At 35.1% G+C, this 19,551-nt stretch overlaps 1 protein-coding gene across 6 annotated transcripts in view; it reads right to left on the reverse strand.

The window, feature by feature from the left end:
• nav1b (neuron navigator 1b) overlaps positions 1-19,551 on the reverse strand; it is a 108,890-nt gene that overhangs the window by 7,880 nt on the left and 81,459 nt on the right. For 3 of the 6 annotated variants that reach the window (XM_016457145.1, XM_016457144.1, XM_016457147.1), the window contains 22 exons: positions 18,314-18,468; positions 17,048-17,224; positions 16,010-16,062; positions 15,771-15,794; positions 15,416-15,493; positions 13,540-13,548; positions 11,642-11,726; positions 10,861-10,971; positions 10,619-10,740; positions 10,447-10,455; positions 9,242-9,402; positions 8,982-9,144; positions 7,929-8,106; positions 7,729-7,820; positions 6,248-6,343; positions 5,959-6,127; positions 4,090-4,325; positions 2,794-2,948; positions 2,632-2,703; positions 1,444-1,640; positions 1,198-1,316; positions 883-1,080 (listed from right to left, as the gene is read on the reverse strand). In XM_016457145.1, coding sequence (XP_016312631.1) covers positions 883-1,080; positions 1,198-1,316; positions 1,444-1,640; positions 2,632-2,703; positions 2,794-2,948; positions 4,090-4,325; positions 5,959-6,127; positions 6,248-6,343; positions 7,729-7,820; positions 7,929-8,106; positions 8,982-9,144; positions 9,242-9,402; positions 10,447-10,455; positions 10,619-10,740; positions 10,861-10,971; positions 11,642-11,726; positions 13,540-13,548; positions 15,416-15,493; positions 15,771-15,794; positions 16,010-16,062; positions 17,048-17,224; positions 18,314-18,468 — 2,659 coding nt within the window. The remainder of the gene's footprint in view (positions 1-882; positions 1,081-1,197; positions 1,317-1,443; positions 1,641-2,631; positions 2,704-2,793; positions 2,949-4,089; positions 4,326-5,958; positions 6,128-6,247; positions 6,344-7,728; positions 7,821-7,928; positions 8,107-8,981; positions 9,145-9,241; positions 9,403-10,446; positions 10,456-10,618; positions 10,741-10,860; positions 10,972-11,641; positions 11,727-13,539; positions 13,549-15,415; positions 15,494-15,770; positions 15,795-16,009; positions 16,063-17,047; positions 17,225-18,313; positions 18,469-19,551) is intronic. The other 3 variants (XM_016457146.1, XM_016457150.1, XM_016457148.1) reach the window with 3 other exon arrangements.

Genomic DNA, 19,551 nt, shown 5'->3' on the forward strand with positions numbered 1-19,551 from the left:
TATGTAATTTATAGTAGTGTATAATATATATATATATATATATATATATATATATATATATGTTAGTGCTGTCAAATGATTAATCGCGATTAATCGCATCCAAAATAAAAGTCTTTGTTTAAATAATATATGTGTACTGTGTATATTTATTATATACTGTGTATATATTTATACACACATGCCATGCATGTATATATTTAAGAAAAATATGTTCCGTTTATATATTAAATATATTTATATATGATATCATTTATATGAATATAAATATATACATGTAAATATTTTCAAAATATATGCTGTATTGACAGCACTACTTAAAATACATAATTTTCTTTTTAGTTATTAAAAACAGGCCAGCTGTATAACATGTAATCATAAAAGCATTTAAAACCACTGTTTATGAATAAACTTTAAGAAGTTTAAACCATGCTCAAAAAAAAGTTGAAAGTGTGTAAATGTGTGTCAAGAAAAGTGGTTTAGACGTCATGTAATATTGGCAACGTCTTTGTGATTTATGTAGGTTAATTAGCTTTAAGCCTGTACGAATAACTCATAAATCCCAGCCTATTCGTGACAAAATTAGACTGCTTAGTGTTTTTTTCTGTCTTGAATTATAATGCATATATTTATATATGATATCATTTATATGAATATAAATATATACATGAATATACATGTAAATATTTTCAAAATATATGCTGTATGTGTTTTTATATATATGCACAATAAATATACACAGTACACACACATATATTATGTAAACAAAAACTTTTCTTTTGGATGCGATTAATCACGATTAATATATAATGTATATATACAGAAAATGTATAGATTTAAATAAATTCTTTTATTAATGCTGACAGCCCTAATCCACACACTGACCAGTGGATCTGACTCGACGGAGCTGGGCGGCGTCTCTTTATGTGGCCGATCGTCTCCTGGCTGGCTGGGGCTGCCGGGGCCTGTGCTCGGGGGAGGCAGGTGGAAGAGTTTGGCCTGGTCTTGCTGAGCAGACGGCCAGGGCAGAGATCCTCTGACCCACTCCACCGGATCCTCCCACACCGACTTCTGCCCGTGAACCTGCAGACACACATATTTACACTGATTCAACCAAAAACTGCTCACTTGAACAGTTAGGAAGCGGCATTCTGACCGACAGGTTAAATTTATCTTCAAGTTTGGGATACTTTGACCCACCTTAATGCCATCTTTGGCTCCTTCCTGCAGGTACGGGATGATTGAGTGATTCCAAAGATCGATAAACCACGTGCGGAATTCCTCTACAGTTACTGGACAGGACAAGAAGAAGCAGGGACCTACGGCAACACAGATTGGACACACATAGATGAAATACTCCCTGAATTAGGCACATCAAGCTTGTTATTTAAAAAAATGCCTCCTCATTCTTATCCAATATGGTGCCGATGTAAAAATGAAAATTACCAATGAGGAAATCAGAGGTGCTGTGTTTCTCCAGGAAGGTGTGAAGGTGGTACCAGAGTCTGGGCACCCAGTCCAGCACCCGCAGCAGATCTTCATTCTTCACGCTCCTGGGATCTTCAGCCTCCATTAGCTTTCTGTGCAGGTAACGTACCAGGAATCCGTTTGCTGGTTCGACGTTATTGGAAAACATCACCATCCTGTATAGAGGAAACATGTAAAACAAATATGAAAACTGATAAATAGAGGACCATTCAAAAAGGGGTCAGTATTTTTATATATTTTTTTAATTAATAGTTTTATCCAGCAAGGATGCATTAAATTAATCAAAAGTGAGAGTAAAGGCATTTATAATGTGCCCAAAAATTCTATTGTAAGTAAATGCTGTTCTGTTGTACTTTCTATTCATCACAAAATCCTGAAAAACCGAGATGTCCACAAAAACAGTAAAGAGCAACTGTTTTCAACAAAAAGAAGAAACGCTTCTTAAGCAACAAATCAGCATATTAGAATAATTTCTGAAGGATCATGTGACACTGAAGACTGATAATGATTTGATCACAGGAATAAACTACATTTAAATTGTTTGAGTAAATATTTCACAAACAATATTAATTTCAGCAAATCTGTGTATATCTCTTTCGCTAACATTAAAACCTATTATATCATAAATGTGTGTAAAAATATAAAAGTTAATGTACAGTCAGCCAGTCATTGTGTAAAAATAAACCCCAAACACATTGATGAAGGTCTTATATTATCCTGAAGAGCTTTTTTTTTTTTTTTTGCAATAATGACCAGCTGACTGTATATTACCCTGCTTATCATGATTACTTGTCAAATAAATGACCAAATGGACATGTTACTTTTATTTATAGTGACATTATTTTATATTTGTTATATTTTATGTTTGAAAAAAGAGACGAGCGAAAACTAGCACTTCTGTGCTTAGAATTGTGGTTTGTCATTTGTTGAAAATGTGAGTTAGGCCATACAGTAAATTTGAACACTATAAAATATGAAAATTAGGCATCCTTTTGCAGTATATAGGGAGTGAAAAGGCAAGCACATGTTAGTGTCACCCAAAACGACAATGAAAACAAAAGCAGGAGGGGCAACACGTCCCAGCTGTTCCTCACTGACACTCGACAGGAAGCTAAAAGGACCTTGTGTATGTTAGCACTGACCAACCTGAAGCTGAGGTGTAGGCCATGGTTAGGGGTCATCTTCACTGGCTGATTGGTTGTCCCTATTATATATGGACTGAGAAAGAGAAACAAAACAGCTCTTGACACCTTTAAGATGACTGGGAAACCCACTTGTCATTTTTGGTGTAGACTTTCCTAGACTCACCATTTATGATATTTACAGGTTAAAGCACCATTAACAAGTTCACTGAGAGATGTTGCATCATGCACATCATCCAAGATGACAACCAGCGGGATCTCAGCTGTGCTGCTCTCCCGATCGGTCTGATTGGCCAGATTGGCCAGATAGAGCTGAAGGTCCTGTTGGGATAAAAAGACAAAAACAGTCAGAGGTTACGTCAGGTCAAGTCGAATCACATTTATTTATATAGCACTTTATGCAACACTGTTTTAAAGCAGATTCACAGTAACAAACAAGAAAATAACAGTGGCAATTTTGCAAAATACAAAATTATTAATTGCAAAAAAAATAAATAAAATAAATTTCAGCTGTAAATTAGCTGTACAGAAGACAACAGTGTCATAATTCATTTAACAATTCATTTATGACAATTGTGTATTGCTCATTTAAAAAATGATATCTTTATAATAATCTATCTTTATAATAACCTTTATAATAATGTCTTCTAATAATAGAAATTGGCACAATATTCAGCTCTACAGAAGACAACAGTGTGATTTTGCAGCTCAATTCAGTTCAGTGTTAATTTAATTTAGTTCAATAACACTGTCAATTTTGCAAAGTTTATCAATTATGAAACAAATTTGATTCAGATATAATTTGAATCATACTGTAAGTCTCACTACTCACAATGGCAAGCTTCAAGAGCAAGACAGGGGTTCATTATGGTTTAAGTGTTTTGTTATTTATGTATATTACAAAATATATTAATATTTGTTTTTAATATAATTATAAATGATATCTGCTCACCAAGCCTGCATTTATTTTATCCAAAATACAGCAAAAACAGTAACATTGTGAAATATTTTTTACAAGTTCAAATAACTGTTTTGCATTTGAATATATTTTTAATTGTAATTTATTCCTGTGACGCAACACTGAATTTTCAGCATCATTACTGCAGTCTTAAGTGTCACATGATCCTTCTAATATGCTAATTTGTTGCTTAAGAAACATTTGTGATTATTATTGATGCTGAAAACTTTTTTCAGGATTCTACAATAAACAGACAGTTCAAAAGAACAGCATTTATCTGAAATATAAAGCTTTTCATTATTCAGCTCAATTTAGTTCAATGTTGATTCAATTTAGTTCAATAACAGTGTCATCAAAGTTCATCAGTTGTAAAATGACTTCAATTTCAGCTGTAAAAAAGCTCTACAGAAGATCAAAGAGCCGTTATCCAGCTCAATTCAGTTCAAGTTGTGTTCTAATCTAATAAAAATAAGATCTCTGAATGTGAATATCTTGTCTGTGTACCTTGCAGGACTGGCGGTGCATGTTGAAGGTGGTGGTGATGGCGGGTGTAACCTCTCGAGCGCTGCGCTCCACCAGGTACTCGGCAAGGCGGTTGGTGAGGTAGGTCTTCCCTGTGCCGCTGGGGCCCGATAAGATCAAGCGCCGGTGCTTGAGCAGCAGACTGATGTAATGCTGCATCATGGGCTTGGGGATGAGCGACTCAAACACCAGAACGTCCACACACTTCTCCTTCAGTCCTGCATTCAGGGGAACAGTACAATACAGATAACATGTTTTACAATACATTTACATTAACTAGTCTTATAGATGCTTTTATCCAAAGCAACAAATGACTGACATTTACAAGCACTTTGCTGAGTTTCAATAGTAAGCTAGGTTTATTGTGACTTTTTAATATACAGTAGTAGAATAACCCCTATATATATATATATGTGTGTGTGTAGGAATATTAACAAGCTTTAAAGATATAATTTTTATGCTTAAATTTATATTATTAAATCTATATTAGAAATAACCACAATGTATATAAATATAAATACAATTTTATCCACTGTAAAAATCAAGGAACCCTTTGGCTCAAACAAATAACCACTTTTTTATTATTATAGCTGCTATGTTGATTATCATAATTATATTTTTTGCTTGATTCTTGATCAATCAAAAATTTTGCATGCTGTTTTCAATTTCACAAGTGACATCAAGCATCAAAACAATATAATGTGCAATAGAAATAATAGTTAAATGTACAGTATCAATGGGAAAAAATACACCATTGCATTATATGCTTATAATATCACCCTATTCAGACTGATAATGATAATGTAACCATGACTAATGTAACTATTAATCTGTAAGACATGTTTTAATGCTTCTGATTAAAGATATGTAGGCTATTTTTTAAATCTTAAGAGTGTATGTAAAGTATTTTTTAAATGCAGTACAGGAAGAAATTGCACCCAGAATAGAGGGAACACACATTTTCTTCTTCTTTGAGAGAGAGAATAGGCAAATTAGTGTTTTTTCTTTAGTCTGGGTGGTCTATAGCATCACACCACCTCAATAAACAGCTCTGAATTGCAGCCTGTGCTTAAAATAACACCTAGACCAAGCCCAGAGGAGTCTGGGTAACGGCCCCGATTCCCTGGGTCATATATCAGACTGAGAGCTCAGGAATGATGGGATTGTGGATCTGCTGTTTAATCACACCTCCTGCTGGCTGCCGTTACAGTCAGAAACATTAGCGCTATATTGCTCTTCTCTGGGGATTTGAGTTATGAAAATACCTCAATCACACTGCAGCGCTGCCTGTGGGTGTTAGCATTGTTTGTTGACGGTTATTGAAGATGGAAATCTGAAAATAATGGCTTACAGTTTATATGGAAAAATACTGAAAAGTTGTGTCAGAGCATTTACTAGCTTACGGTCAGTAAAACAACTTGAAAGTGTTTGAGCGCTGTTAGAAATTGTAACTGCAAAAGGAAGGAATTTCAGATGCGGGAAATAAAGCATAATATTGTCCACAATTAAGCATTAATTTCATGTAAAATATAGAAATAAAAATAATATAATAATAAATAAAAAATAATAATATAAAATATGTAAAAGTAATATTATTAGTAGTAGTAGTAGTAGCATTAACCAGTGCATCTAATAATAATAATAATAATAATAGTTTTATTTGAAGTACTAAAATGACTAAAAATAAAATAAATATTATATTTATATATAACGACATGTTCACATTTCAGTTGTGTTCATTAAACAGTATTAAGTGTATGGCTTGAGGTGACTCATACCTACAGTACAAGATTGGAGTTGGACATGTTCATGTACGGTTCCACTGTTATCCAGCAGCCTCAACACACTGACCTTTCAGAGTCACGCTGATGCAGGAGGAGCCTTTGCTGTAGAGGCGCACAGGATTCGTCTCGTGCGGCTGCGCTCCCAGAACCCTCTTCACATGGCTTAGGCTGTAGCTGTAGATGGAGTCCTGAGAGAGACCGAGACTGGAGCCGGGGTCCACCACCGCTAAATACTCCTACAGACGCACCGTGACAGGAGAAGAGCTTTACACACTCTCAAAGCATTTCAGACGTTTGATTTCGGGTCTAAATGTGTGGATGTTTCTGTCCCTCAGAAGACTGCAGACGGCACTCACTTTAAAAGCCTGGATAACTGCAGAGTCCAGAGCAAACCAGTCTGTCCGTCCGCTCATTTTAACCGTGCCAATTAAAAACTCCAGCTGTTTCACCTCCTATCAATGAGACATTTGATTTTCAAAAGTTACAGCAGATCAGAAGGTTGTTTATAGTTGTAAAAACAACATTTATATAAATAATTACATTCAATATTTCATTTTAATTTTTAAATATAAACAAGTATTACTTAAATATTATTACAAATATTAATATTTTCTTTATTTTATTCAACATTATTTAAAAATACAACAAACAACAATATAAATTAAATATATAAAATGGTTACATTTAATAATAATTGTTTTTGTTAGCTGAAATAAAATAAAACAAAGAATAGATTAAAAAAACGTAAAAACGTAAACAAAAATATAGTCTTGACGAGTAACTGAAATAAAATAAGTTTAAGTTGGAGTACTACATAATTGTGATATATATTTCTAGGTATAATAGTATTTATATGATGTAGAATAGATATTATACATTATATAAATACTTAACTAGGACAAACCATATTATACCTAAAAATGTAAATCACGCTGATGCAGGAGGAGCCTTTGCTGTAGAGGCGCACAGGATTCGTCTCGTGCGGCTGCGCTCCCAGAACCCTCTTCACATGGCTTAGGCTGTAGCTGTAGATGGAGTCCTGAGAGAGACCGAGACTGGAGCCGGGGTCCACCACCGCTAAATACTCCTACAGACGCACGGTGACAGCACATTCTCAAAGTGTGATTTATTTTGTGTCTAAATGTGTGGATGTTTCTGTCCCTCAGAAGACTGCAGAGGGCACTTACTTTAAAAGCCTGGATAACTACAGAGTCCAGAGAAAACCACTCAGTCTGTCCGCTGATTTTAACCGTGCCAATGAAAAACTCCAGCTGTTTCACCTCCTATGAATGAGACACTTTCAAATGAGCTTTAAAAATGTAAAGTAGATCAGGTTTTTTGTAGTTGTGAAACAACATATAAATTACAATTAATTATTCAAATTATTATTTTTTTAATTACATTCAATATTCATTTTAATTTTTCAATATAAAAAAGTTATTATTAAAAAGTAATATTTTCTTTGTTTTATTAAAGATTATTTTAAAATATTACAAATATAACAAACAACAATATAAATAAAAAAATATAAAACGGTATAATTTAATAATATTTTTGTTAACTTAAATATAGCTGAAATAAAACAAATATTACATAAAAAAAAAAACTTAAAAACAGTCTTGACGAGTAACTGAAATAAAATAATTTTAAGTTGGAGTATAATATGTAAATGTAATATATGTAAAACATAAAAATAAAAGCTAATTCAAAATATTTATAAATAGGCTAATATATATAATATACTGAATAAAAATAATACAAGTCAGAGTTTAGAATCAGAACTATCCGTTTGATCAGCTGACTCATCAGGATGAAGATGGTGGTGTAAAGCACTCACGTCTTTGAATAGGTGCTGATTGGGTATGCGAACCAACACTCTGACGAGACTTTCGTCCTTCTGCAACGTCGTGGTGGGGCTTTGAAAGACATCTGTGAGAGACGAACAGAAACCACAGTGAGAAAGTGTAGAATTCAAGAGCGTTTGGATGTGAGAACTCCACATTTTATGCATGAAATCTCTGTGTGTAAATGTGTGACCTGGGTAAGGCTCATTTTGTCCCATGCCGGTTTTGCCGAAAGACGACACCGATTGCCATGGTGATGAGACGCCCAATGAACCGAGCCCAGAGGACTGGGAGGTGGAGCTCGGCGGTCTGGAGGAGGGGCCACTCGTCTTCAGCTGGTTATTCTCCGCCTTCAGGTTTTCCACCGTCATCTGTCAATGCATTTGTTAAGGGATTTAAATGAAGAAATGAAGAAACCCAAGTATTACACATTTAATGTCAATTTCATTATTATTATTAACCAGTGTGCCTAAATAATAATAATAATAATTTATATATATATATATATATATATACATATATATCATATAATTTTAAATATTTTAAAATGATAAGTATTAAATAAATTATACATATTTAGATAACAACAACAACAACAATAATACAATAACAATAAATTTAAAATAATTTGTATTGTTAATAACTAACACCTATATAACACCGATATAACAATAAAAAATAATAATTATTTTAAATTTAAATATATACTGTATAATTTAAAATAATTTAAAATGATTGTTATTATTAATTTAGTTGTGCACATTTTATTTTATTACAATTACAATTGTTTAAAATTATTATTTATATTATTAATAACTAACCAGTACACCTAAATAATAACAATAACAAAAGTAATAATTTAAACACATACAGAAGAATTTGAAATAATTTTTTGATTACTGTTATTATTAATTAAATTGTACATATTAATATAATAATAATATATTTAAATATATCACTTGCAATTATTTATTTTTTTTGTATTATTCATAACTAACCAGTACACCAATATAATAATAATAACAATAATAATACATTTTAATATATTCATTATAATTTAAATGTATTATTATTATTTAGTTAATTTAATTTTACATATTTTTATTTGCAGCCAAAATCAATTTCACAAAACCCTCATGTAGACGACCAATCAAAATCTGAGGCGTGAAATCAGTTTTACAGTCAAATATAAGCCCGCTCATGAATTTGTATTCACCTGTACAGTGTCTCTCAAACACACACACACCTGCATGTTGGTCATGGCCTCCTGCAGCTGCTCCAGCTGATGGGCGGAGCTCAGCGCCTCCAAACGGATGTCCGTCAGCTTGCGCTCTTTCTCCCACAGTTCCGAGCGTAACTCTGACACCCCTTTCTCTTCGTGCTCAGTGTCCTCACGGCCCTCGCACGATCTGCCGTAAATACCAACATCAAACATACAACCATGAAAGGTGGACGCTGAATAATTTAAATCATCTTGTGAAGAACATAAACAATTGCATTTCCTACCCCCATGTTGAAGTCGAGGCCTTTGCGGAGGCGTTATCCACATGATGTTGGATTTTGGGTGAAGACGGGGCAGATGTGACCGGCGTTGCGATCTCCTCTATATCTGCGTATGGTGCTTTGGATCCCTTTTTACTGAAGGCCTTGTTGAAGGAGCTCCTCAGCTATATGTAGAGCAGAAATGAGGGTCAACGCTCAACTAAAGACTACTTCATATTGAGAGTCTTACAAACAAGTATGAATTCACAGTGTTAGTATAGATGGTTTGGATTCATAATGGCAGCAAACAGCAAAACACAATCACAGTGGAGGCATACACAGTATGATTTGATGTGTTTGTGATGGCACATCTTAACAATGAATTGTAGCTAAAATGATCCAACAAGCTTCATAATTTTCAAGCAAAGCATTCAATTGGCATTGGTAGTACAATGTAACGAATGATAATATATAATATATAGATAATATATGAAATATAAAATAAAATATAAACATTAAATGAAATTTAAACTTAAAATAAAATTGGACATGTTGCTTTGGCAGTTAACTGAAAGAAACTGAATAAGCTGAAGTATTAAAACCCTAAAAATAACACTGAAATAATAATAAATTAAAGCTATATAGAAATATTAAAACCCCAACAACTAATAAAAATGAGAAAGGCACATAACAAAATTACTCAAATAAAATAAAATAAGAAATTAATTATAAATTAAATTAACTGAAAAGTATAACAACAAATGCTAATTCAAAAATGAAGAAATACTATAAGTGTATCAAAAATAGTTCATTAACACGTTAAATTAAATATGGTGCTCACCCTGTAAAGTTTCATAATATAATGCTTATCTCAGGCATTAGTTATGACAGTATTAATCACAAAGCACATATCAAACAGTTAAAGCATGCATGAAATGATGGAGAGTACTAGGACACCTGGAACATCATGTGTTACATTAATTTTTCAGTCAATATGTCTATTAATATATTGTACAGTATATTGCATTGCATGAAACACAAAATCATCCTTGAAATGCATCAGCTTCTAAACCTGAAAGCATCCATTTCAGACTATACTGTACAATTTTAATTTGCTGAGACTTATTGACTGAGTTTTTGACCACATAATATAATGGCAAAGAAGATATTGATTGTTTCTTCAGAAGTTTCAAGTATGCTGTGATTGTTATGGATGTGGATGGGCTCACCTCATAGACCTGTGAAATAGGGAGCAGGGAAGCGTAGGGAAGAGATCACAGTCATACTTAATCACAACACTGAAACAGACCATCTACATTACACATATTAGATCAGCTAAACGAGCAGCCTGGACCAGCCTGAACCCAAGATTAAACCATCTAAAACTGTTCCCATCCTCACCCAGCTCTTCTTCTTCTTCTTCTTGGCCTCCTGTTCCTTCAGGCTGCCGGCGCTGGAGTGACTGGTGATGCTGTTCAGACTGGAGATGCTCTCTGACGAGTTCTGCCGGTCGATCTGCAACTCTGAGGGGGAAATCAGTGTTTATTTAGCACGCACTTCCATCAAGTCTAAAAAAAAGTCTAAAAACCATGAAGAAAGCCTTATGCACAAAAAGGAATAAATGTACATATTAAAAAAAAAACCTTTGGGTGTGGTTTCGGGGACATTGAGGGCCCCTTGAATGATGGACTGGGCTTCTGTGTTCTTGACCTTTAGGACTTCTATGGTTTCCTTCATGTCCTGTAGCTCAGAATCCTGAAATGATAATGTTAAATGTTAAAACACGAACATGTCTGATTCCACTGTTGAAAAGAAAACTCTTCACAAACAAACCATGAAACTTCATTGTTAAAACCTAACACAAGTGCCTTTTTCTGGCTGTTTTTGGTGTCAGTTTTAATGAAATGGTGCCATTCGTGTGTTTTGTGCATCCCTGTGACTTACTACTGATGAAAGTACACAGAAACCAAACTTACAGTGTTCACATTACTTCACAGATTAAACGGTTTAGTATTTAAAATTCTAATAACAGTCAATTTGCGTATAACCAGTTTTTGAAAGAAGCCAGAAGAATGAAATTTAAAATAACTGATTTGCATTTGAATATTTTGTAAAATGTAATTTATTGCTGTGATCAAATCTGAATTTTCAGCATTACTCCAGTCTTCAGTGTCACATGATCTTCAGAAATCATCCAGATATGCTGATTTGCTCATGAAACATTTCTGATGATTATTCATGTTGAAAACATTTTTGTATACATTAAATTCTATTATATTTATACATTAATTACATTTTTTAAATAATTGTATATATTTGATTTATACATGTATGTGTAAATATACTGTATACACACACACATATATATATATATATGTGTGTGTGTGAATGTGTGTATGTATGCATGCATGTATATATATATACCCTTCTGCTCAGAAGTGACTGACAGACTCTGCAGGCGCGCCGTCATGAGGGCCAGACTCTGCTCAAACGCCGCCACCAGGTTAGCCTGCAGACACAGGATAGATAGGTGCAGGTTAGTGTCTGACATACACTACTGATCATTACACACACACACACACACACACACACACACACACACACACTCTCATGTGTTTCTCCATCTGGACTGGGAAAGAGCGACGGGAAAGGACGGGAATCGAGAACAGCTGTGGAAATGGATGGATGGATGGATGAATAGAGGGTGAACAGAGGACGACCTGCAGGCTGGAAAGGACAAAACCATGAAGTTGCCATGTGACGACACACACGCTACTGGAGAGAGTGTGTGTGAAAGAGAGATGATGGAATAAACCAGTAGAGACTGTGACTCCAGCAGAGCATGCTAGTGCATCACATACGCAACTACACACACATTCCCTGAAGAAAAACGCCACCGTGACGCTAGGCTGCTGTGGGTGGTTGCCAGAGTGTTTCTATGTGGTTGCTAAGGTGTCCTGAGTGGTTATTTGAGTGTTGCTAGGTGGTTGCCAGGGTGTTTTTATTTGGTTGCTAAGGTGTTCTAAGTGGTTACTGGTGTGTTGCCAAAGGTGTACCTGTTTCTCAGTGGTTGCCAGGGTTTTTTTATGTGGTTGCTAAGGTGATCTGTTGGGTGGTTTCCAGAAGTGTGTTCTCAGTGGTTGCTAAGGTGTTCTGAATGATTATTGGTGTGTTGCTAGGTGGTTTCCAGAGGTGTGCTCTCAGTGCTTGTCAGGGTGTTTCTATGTGGTTGCTAAAGTTTTTATAGAGTGATTATTAGTGTGTTGCTAGGCAGTTGCTGCAGAATGTTGCTAAATGGTTGCTAAAGGTTTGTTATGCATTTGCTAGGGTGTGATGGATGGTTGCCAGGTCATTGTAATGTGGTTTCTAGTGCATTAGTGTTTTCCTATGCATTTGCTAAAGTGTTCTGAATGTTTTTTATACCATTACTATGCAGCTGCTAGGGTGTTCTGAGTGGTTGCTAGGGCATTTATATGCGGTTGCTAAGGTGTTCTCAGTGTTTATCAGTACATTGGATTTGCCATGGAGTTTCTAGGGTGTTCTAAGTGGTTGTTAGGGTGTTATGGATAGTTGCCAAGGCATTGCTATGTGGTTACTAGGGCTATGTGTTTACTGCCAGCTCAGTGGTTGCTAAGTGGTTGTTAGGATGTTGTGGATGATTCCAGCAGGTTTCTTTGCGATTGCGAAGTGGTTTCAAATGTGTTTGGGTGGTTGCTAGGTAGTTACTAAGGTGGTTGCTATGATATTTCAATGGCTTTGGGTGGTTGCTAGGGTGTTGCGTAGGTATTCTCAGTAGTTGATACAGTAGTGTTGCTATGCATTTGCTAAAGTGTTTTTATCACGTTCCTTTGCAGTTCCTATGGTGTTCGGATTGGCTGCTATGGCTGTTGTTACATGGTTGGTAGGGTGTTCTTGGTGGTTGTTAAGGAGTTGCTAGGGTGGTTGCTATGGGATTGCAAGTGTTTCAAGGATGTTTTGGGTAGTTGCTAAGTTGTTTTGGGTGGTTTCCAGGGCATAGCACAAATTTTGCGATACAAGTTACACACAGAATTAAGTAATTTGGGCTAAGGGTTTGTTCAGATAAAAAAGCAATCCTCAATTAGTGCACATTCACAACTATGTCAGTGTTTGCAGTTGTGGCTCCCTCATACAGCACCCAACATCAACTCTATGACATCATCAACACCCAGCCAGATGACACCTGAAAGCCACAGAGCAAACATAAATGACTTCCACTCCACATCATCAGTCAGCGCCACACTGAGGGCGGGGGGACACATGCAACAGCGACGGACGGGGCTGCGAGTGACAGTCCAACAAACCTGGCCTGCCTGCAACAGCCAGCAACCCCAGGCATCAGTCAGTCATCAGAGGCCGGGACAGGGCATCAGCCAGGGAGAGAGGGACAGTGCTGTTAGGACTATAGGGCCACAACCCTCCATCCCATACACACACACACACACACACACATTCATATATGCACTGGGATCAGCATCAGAAATTAAAATGTTTCATTAAAGCCCCTCTGGAGATGATTATGAGGGCACTTTTGTTTCCACCCATATAAAACACACTGTACTGTAGATCCCTACTCAGACAGGAATACTTTTCCCTGAGGTGATTAGGTAAAATTGTGTTTTATAGAATTAGTGATTTTAAAGTGCACCTATTATGCTCCTTTTTACAAGATGTAATATAAGTCTCAGGTGTCCCCAGAATGTGTCTGAGGTTCCAGCTCAAAACACCCCACAGATCATTTATTATACAGTATCATTCTGAAAATGCCTATTTTGAGTGGAAGCAGAAACACACTGTTTTCGTTCTCCCCGCCCCCTTTTTCAGAATAGGGCTGTGCCTTTACAGCTCGTCTCAGATACTCTGCCAAAAAACATCTGTTTGGTTTTGATTATCATGTCTATAATGCTGAAATCATGCGTTTTAAAGCCGCATTAGTTTAAACTTCTGATATAGTGTTTTCTAAGCACACACATCCGAAGCACAGGCACAGAAAGCGGCTGTCACACGGTATGTGAGTGCTAAACTAAGTTCTCTTTCATGTCTTATTGCGCTTAAACTGTCAAATACATACAAGTTTATGTTAAAAACACACATAAGTTACAAAAACACAGTCGGTTATGTCTGTGAACATAAACAGCTGGGAAAGAAATCGTATGTTTATATTAGATACAGCCGTCTATGCAGATAATATGACCCAAACAATAAAATAAAAGCAGAAAATCACTCACTGCTCTTGATTGAATAACTTCTATAGCTTTAATAAGACATTTTTCTTATTTGAAGGCTGCTTTTAAATGCTCTAGTGTGGAGATAAACATGGTGGATTGTGTGTGGCTCACTGCTAATACGGTAGTGTCCGTGAACAGCCGTGGACGGGGCCTGTAAAATGTGACATCACATTTTACGGATTCTGCAAACAGAGACACTGCTTATAATTTATGGGGATTGAAAAAAAGGAGCGGGTGGATTTTTATCATTATAGGGTGGTTGTGTACTGTACACACACTGCCAACACACATTTTTTTTCAAACAACATGCAAAAGTGAATTTTACATAATAGGTGCCCTTTAATACTGTCCGAATCACACAAACTCCTCTGGGAAATCTAATCCCATCCAGACTCGACAGTCATCACAGTGTGCGAGTGTATTGCTGAAGCCAGCTGTGTTGAAGCAGCAGATCAGTGCAGGGTGAGCTGAAGGCAGCTGGGGTTAGTGGGAACTTGCAGTGAGAAGTGATCTGGATTTAAAACACTAGAAATATTGTAAATTACAATAATCAACTTTACATGGCAACACTCATTATTTAATTAATAATCCTGGGAAACAAGCAATGATGACTGAAAAGTCGAGAAAAGTGTCAGAATGTAGAAATGCTGGCGAAGGCATAGACGTGACCGTGTGTGTCTCTGACAACATATTATGGACTTTTAAGTATGAAGACGTTTGCTTAAAGCTACTATGACACAAACATGCTATTTGTATGATATACAATTAAATAACAAATATTAAATCAAAACAATCAAAATAACAAAATAAAATGATGAAATGTCATTAATAAATATATATCATATGCAATTATGAATTGTGAAATTATGAAATGCATCACTCTAAAATAATACCAATAAAATAACAATTTTAAATCTGCAGTTGTGAATATGCAGTGATGTTTTGCACGTACATTTGCTGAGAGTTGGTTGGTCAGACTGGTCACTTTATCGTGAGATGACTCCAGCTCACGCCTCAGTATCCGGATTTGCTGAGATGGTAGAATGAGTTAGAAACATTAAAAATCCAAGGTATTTTCAAAACACAGGTCAGCAATTGGTTTAACATTTAACTATAATGCAATTAGAGTAGCAATGATGTCACATAAAAAATAACTATAGTTGGTTGTTTAGGTGTCATTTATCGTGCAGAATGAGTTGCTATCAAAAGTGAATATGAATGTTTTGTTTTTTCTTGAGCAATAGCAGAATATAAGAGGAAGCAAAGGATAAAGAGAAGCTGACAAGCTGTCATGAGAAAATTCTTACCTCTCCTTGCATTCTCTCTTCAGTCTTAGAGTGCATGATACAGAAATGGTGATAAAGACCAAGAAAGAGCGAGCAAGGACACGAAACAGAGAAAAAAGGCTGGTTGTTAAGAGAAATTTCAGGAAATAAAGAGCCGACTGTAGCAGATTCTGTGTTCTATTCACTGTCAGTCATATACAAAAACCATTCAAATACAGAAACCAACCGAATTTTAACATGCTACATCAGTTTCTACTCACCGATGAATAGTTGGATGAGGCATTTGAGGCCAGAGACAGCACAGATCCATGAACTGAGAGAAAGAGAGCAAAATTACACACAAATACAGGATAGAGCCATAGTTTCATAGCTACATATTGCTTTATAACTGAAGTCAACAAGAAACTGCTTGCAACCAATTTTATTTGTATAATATGGTCTATTTCTAAATGAAATAAAGATAATAAAGAATAAAGATATTTAACATGAAAAGATAGGTAGTGACTTGACTGATGTCCGTCTATACCTGATTGCTGAATAGAATAACATGCACTGATGAATTATACAAAATAAGACAAGGAATGTGCATTACGATAGGAAATAGGCTAAGTTTCCATTTCATTTTCAAGTATTTATTAGATATCTTCTTTGGCCATGAAGCAGTGTTGTTGACTAAAATGTTTTTTCACCAATTGAAATTAAAGCTGAAATGAAATACAAATATCCAATGAAAAACCTAAAAAACAACTAAATAATTCTTTGGCAACTAACTAACTTTAATTTGAACTACTAAAATGAACTGGAAAAAAATTATGTTAAATAGAAACATTTAAGATGATAGTTAATTACTATTACTCAGTACTTAAATGTAGAACTACACTGCAACAAGGACACCTTAAAATAAATTGTAGCCGTAGTTTAAGTATGAAAAATATTAAACTAAACTAGAACTGCAACAAAAAAAATAATCTAAATTCTAAAAATAAAAGCTAATTCAAATATGAATAAATACTATAAAAGTATACAAGTAATACTAAAACAATACTGCTATTGAGCTATCAGTAAAAATGAGATCAAACTACATCAAATTCTTGAACCAGAAAACACTAAAAGACAGAAAAGTTATAGTTATATTAAAACTCTCTACTCTCCATGAAAAGCAACAGATAACACATTAAGGTTAGTCTGAGTTGTTATCTGCATTTGAACACTAGCAAAATAAAGCATTTAAGCATGTTGCATCAAATCAAAGAGTAGGCTAGGTTAGAGCAGGTTCCTGAACATTCTCCATGGCTCACCGTCTTCACTCGGCTCTCTGAAGGATCCGGATCTCATCATGCTCTTTGGTCGGTCGGCCAGAGACAGAGAGCTGCCCAGAGGAGATGTGCCGTACAGCTCGTAGCCCATGTCATTCGCCGGGATGCTGTTGGAGCGTGTGATCTGGGAACCGGAGCCTGAACTCGGGATTGGTGCCACTGCAGAGAGAGAGAGAGCGTCATTTCTAGTGGTCGACCGATATATCGCCAATGCCGATATATTGGCCGATATTTGGCTTTTTTCAAATATCGGCATTGGCCGATAAGTTTTTCTGTTTGGCCGATGTGTTTGAGGCAGGACTTTTATTTTGACGGCGCTGAGATTGCAGCGCCTTAACACACAGTGCTCACATTCTCCCTCTTGTTCACTGTCGTCGTTCAGTTCTATCTAATAATCAGATAGAACTGTTAAACAAATGAATTAAAATGTATACAAAAAAGTATTATAACGATTGCTTTAATATTATTAGTAATAGAAAGGCAAACATTATAATACTTTCTTGTTTGCCGTCAGCATTCAGCAAATACACATTAATATCATTTAAACAAATCTTTGAATGACTAATGAACATTTAATTTCACAAACCTTGCAGACTTTGTCGAATCTAGTTGAGATCTTGTGAAGTGTGCATTTGTATCCTGCATGATCGCGTGTTCTTTGCGTGACGGTCGGTCTGTGCAAATTGAATGAGGACAGGAGGAGAGTTCTGCTTGACTGGAGACGCGCGATCGACAAACTAAACTCGTGATTTCAAATTATGCTGCGCTTTATGCATTTGCCCACTGTCATATTCATGTCATTTTCATTGTGTGCTGTATGTAAAATGAGTGTTACCTTGGCTTTATTTGAAAAAAAAAAAATATATATAGGCCTATATGATTCCCAATGCACACAAACTTCCCAGAATACTGAGTGCCCTGTTGGTTACAGTGTTTACTTCCTATTCAATTAGATTTTTATTAAATATTTATTTGTGAAAAATGCTTTGTCTTCTAAAGTATAAGTATGTTTATTTTACACAATTATTTTTAATCCATTTTCAAATTATTTCAAATTTCTTAAATATTAATTAAAATAAATAAAATTATATCGGCCATAGGCCACCCTGCTTTCCAAGATATCGTCATCGGCTGTCAAAAAACCCATATCGATCGACCACTAGTCATTTCATTATTGAAGATGGCTGATCTCAGTTATGTGCATCTGCTGTAAAATCTCACACCTGAGAAGTGTTTGACTTCACTCACCCACGTTGGTCGGCGGTGTTTTTCCCAGGAAGGGCTGCGTCACGTGTGTCGGCGAGGGCAGCTGTGGTGGGCTCTCCGAATCCGTCATGCTCGTGATCGTGTGGGAATGACGGCGTTCCCTCACTTCTCCCTCTGATTGGCCGCTGCCATAGCGACTGCGGAAGAAAGCATAACATACGTGGGTCAGAACCATCTTACATTGCAATGCAGTACTAGTTGATTTTAGATCAAATAGATGTACCTTAATCCTTTCTTGGGAAAGGTGTTCCTATCAGTTTGTAAACTGGGAGGGGTAGAGAGCAGCACATATAGTATAAAAACCTCACCCCAAACATTACACTGATATCCAGTCCAATACGGTCATCTGATTGTTTAACTAATCATTCAGTCTCTTGCTGTGTCGCTCTCATGCCAGCAAGGGGTGACTCTCTCACAGCAAATATTTTGGAAAATTTAGTGCATACAGTAATATCAGTGTGGTCCATAACGCAAAATTATATATAATAGAAATCATATAGTAATAATAATAATAATATTTTTATTCAACTTGGTAATATATATACATATAATATGCTAAAAATCAATAATATATAATTGATAATTAATAATTGCAATGATACATTTATTATTATTATTACTAAGAATAATAAGGATAATTAATTTTTTGTTAAAATAACAATTGTTCCAAGAGATTTGTTAGTTAACTACAATTATATAATTAATTATATACACTACCGTTCAAAAGTTTGGGATCAGAACGATTTTAAATGTTTTGTAAAGGAGTTTCTTCTGCTCATCAAGGCTGCATTTATTTGATCAAAAATACAGGAAAAAATTTAATATTGTGAAATATTATTACGAAACGTTTTTCTATTTTAATATACATTAAAATCTAATTTATTCCTGTGATCAGGGTTCCCACTCTTTCGCCAAACTTTTGAACGGCAGTGTATAATTATTAATTATTTTAATTAATATAAATTATATAAAATAAGTGTATTTTATATTTTCATAAATATATTTATATTTACATAGTTTTATTAAACAATAAAATAATATACATCTAATTGACAAATCATAATAATACATAATTAATTTAACAATTACATGATATTAATATATAATCAATATTATATATTAATAATATGTTTTCTTTTCAAGTTTTTAAGTTTTTATAATAATTGATTCATATATATATATATATATATATATATATATATACAGTGGGGACGGAAAGT

This window comes from Sinocyclocheilus anshuiensis, unplaced genomic scaffold, assembly GCF_001515605.1.
Source record: "Sinocyclocheilus anshuiensis isolate Anshui unplaced genomic scaffold, SAMN03320099.WGS_v1.1 scaffold447, whole genome shotgun sequence".
Classification (NCBI taxonomy): Eukaryota; Metazoa; Chordata; class Actinopteri; order Cypriniformes; family Cyprinidae; genus Sinocyclocheilus; species Sinocyclocheilus anshuiensis.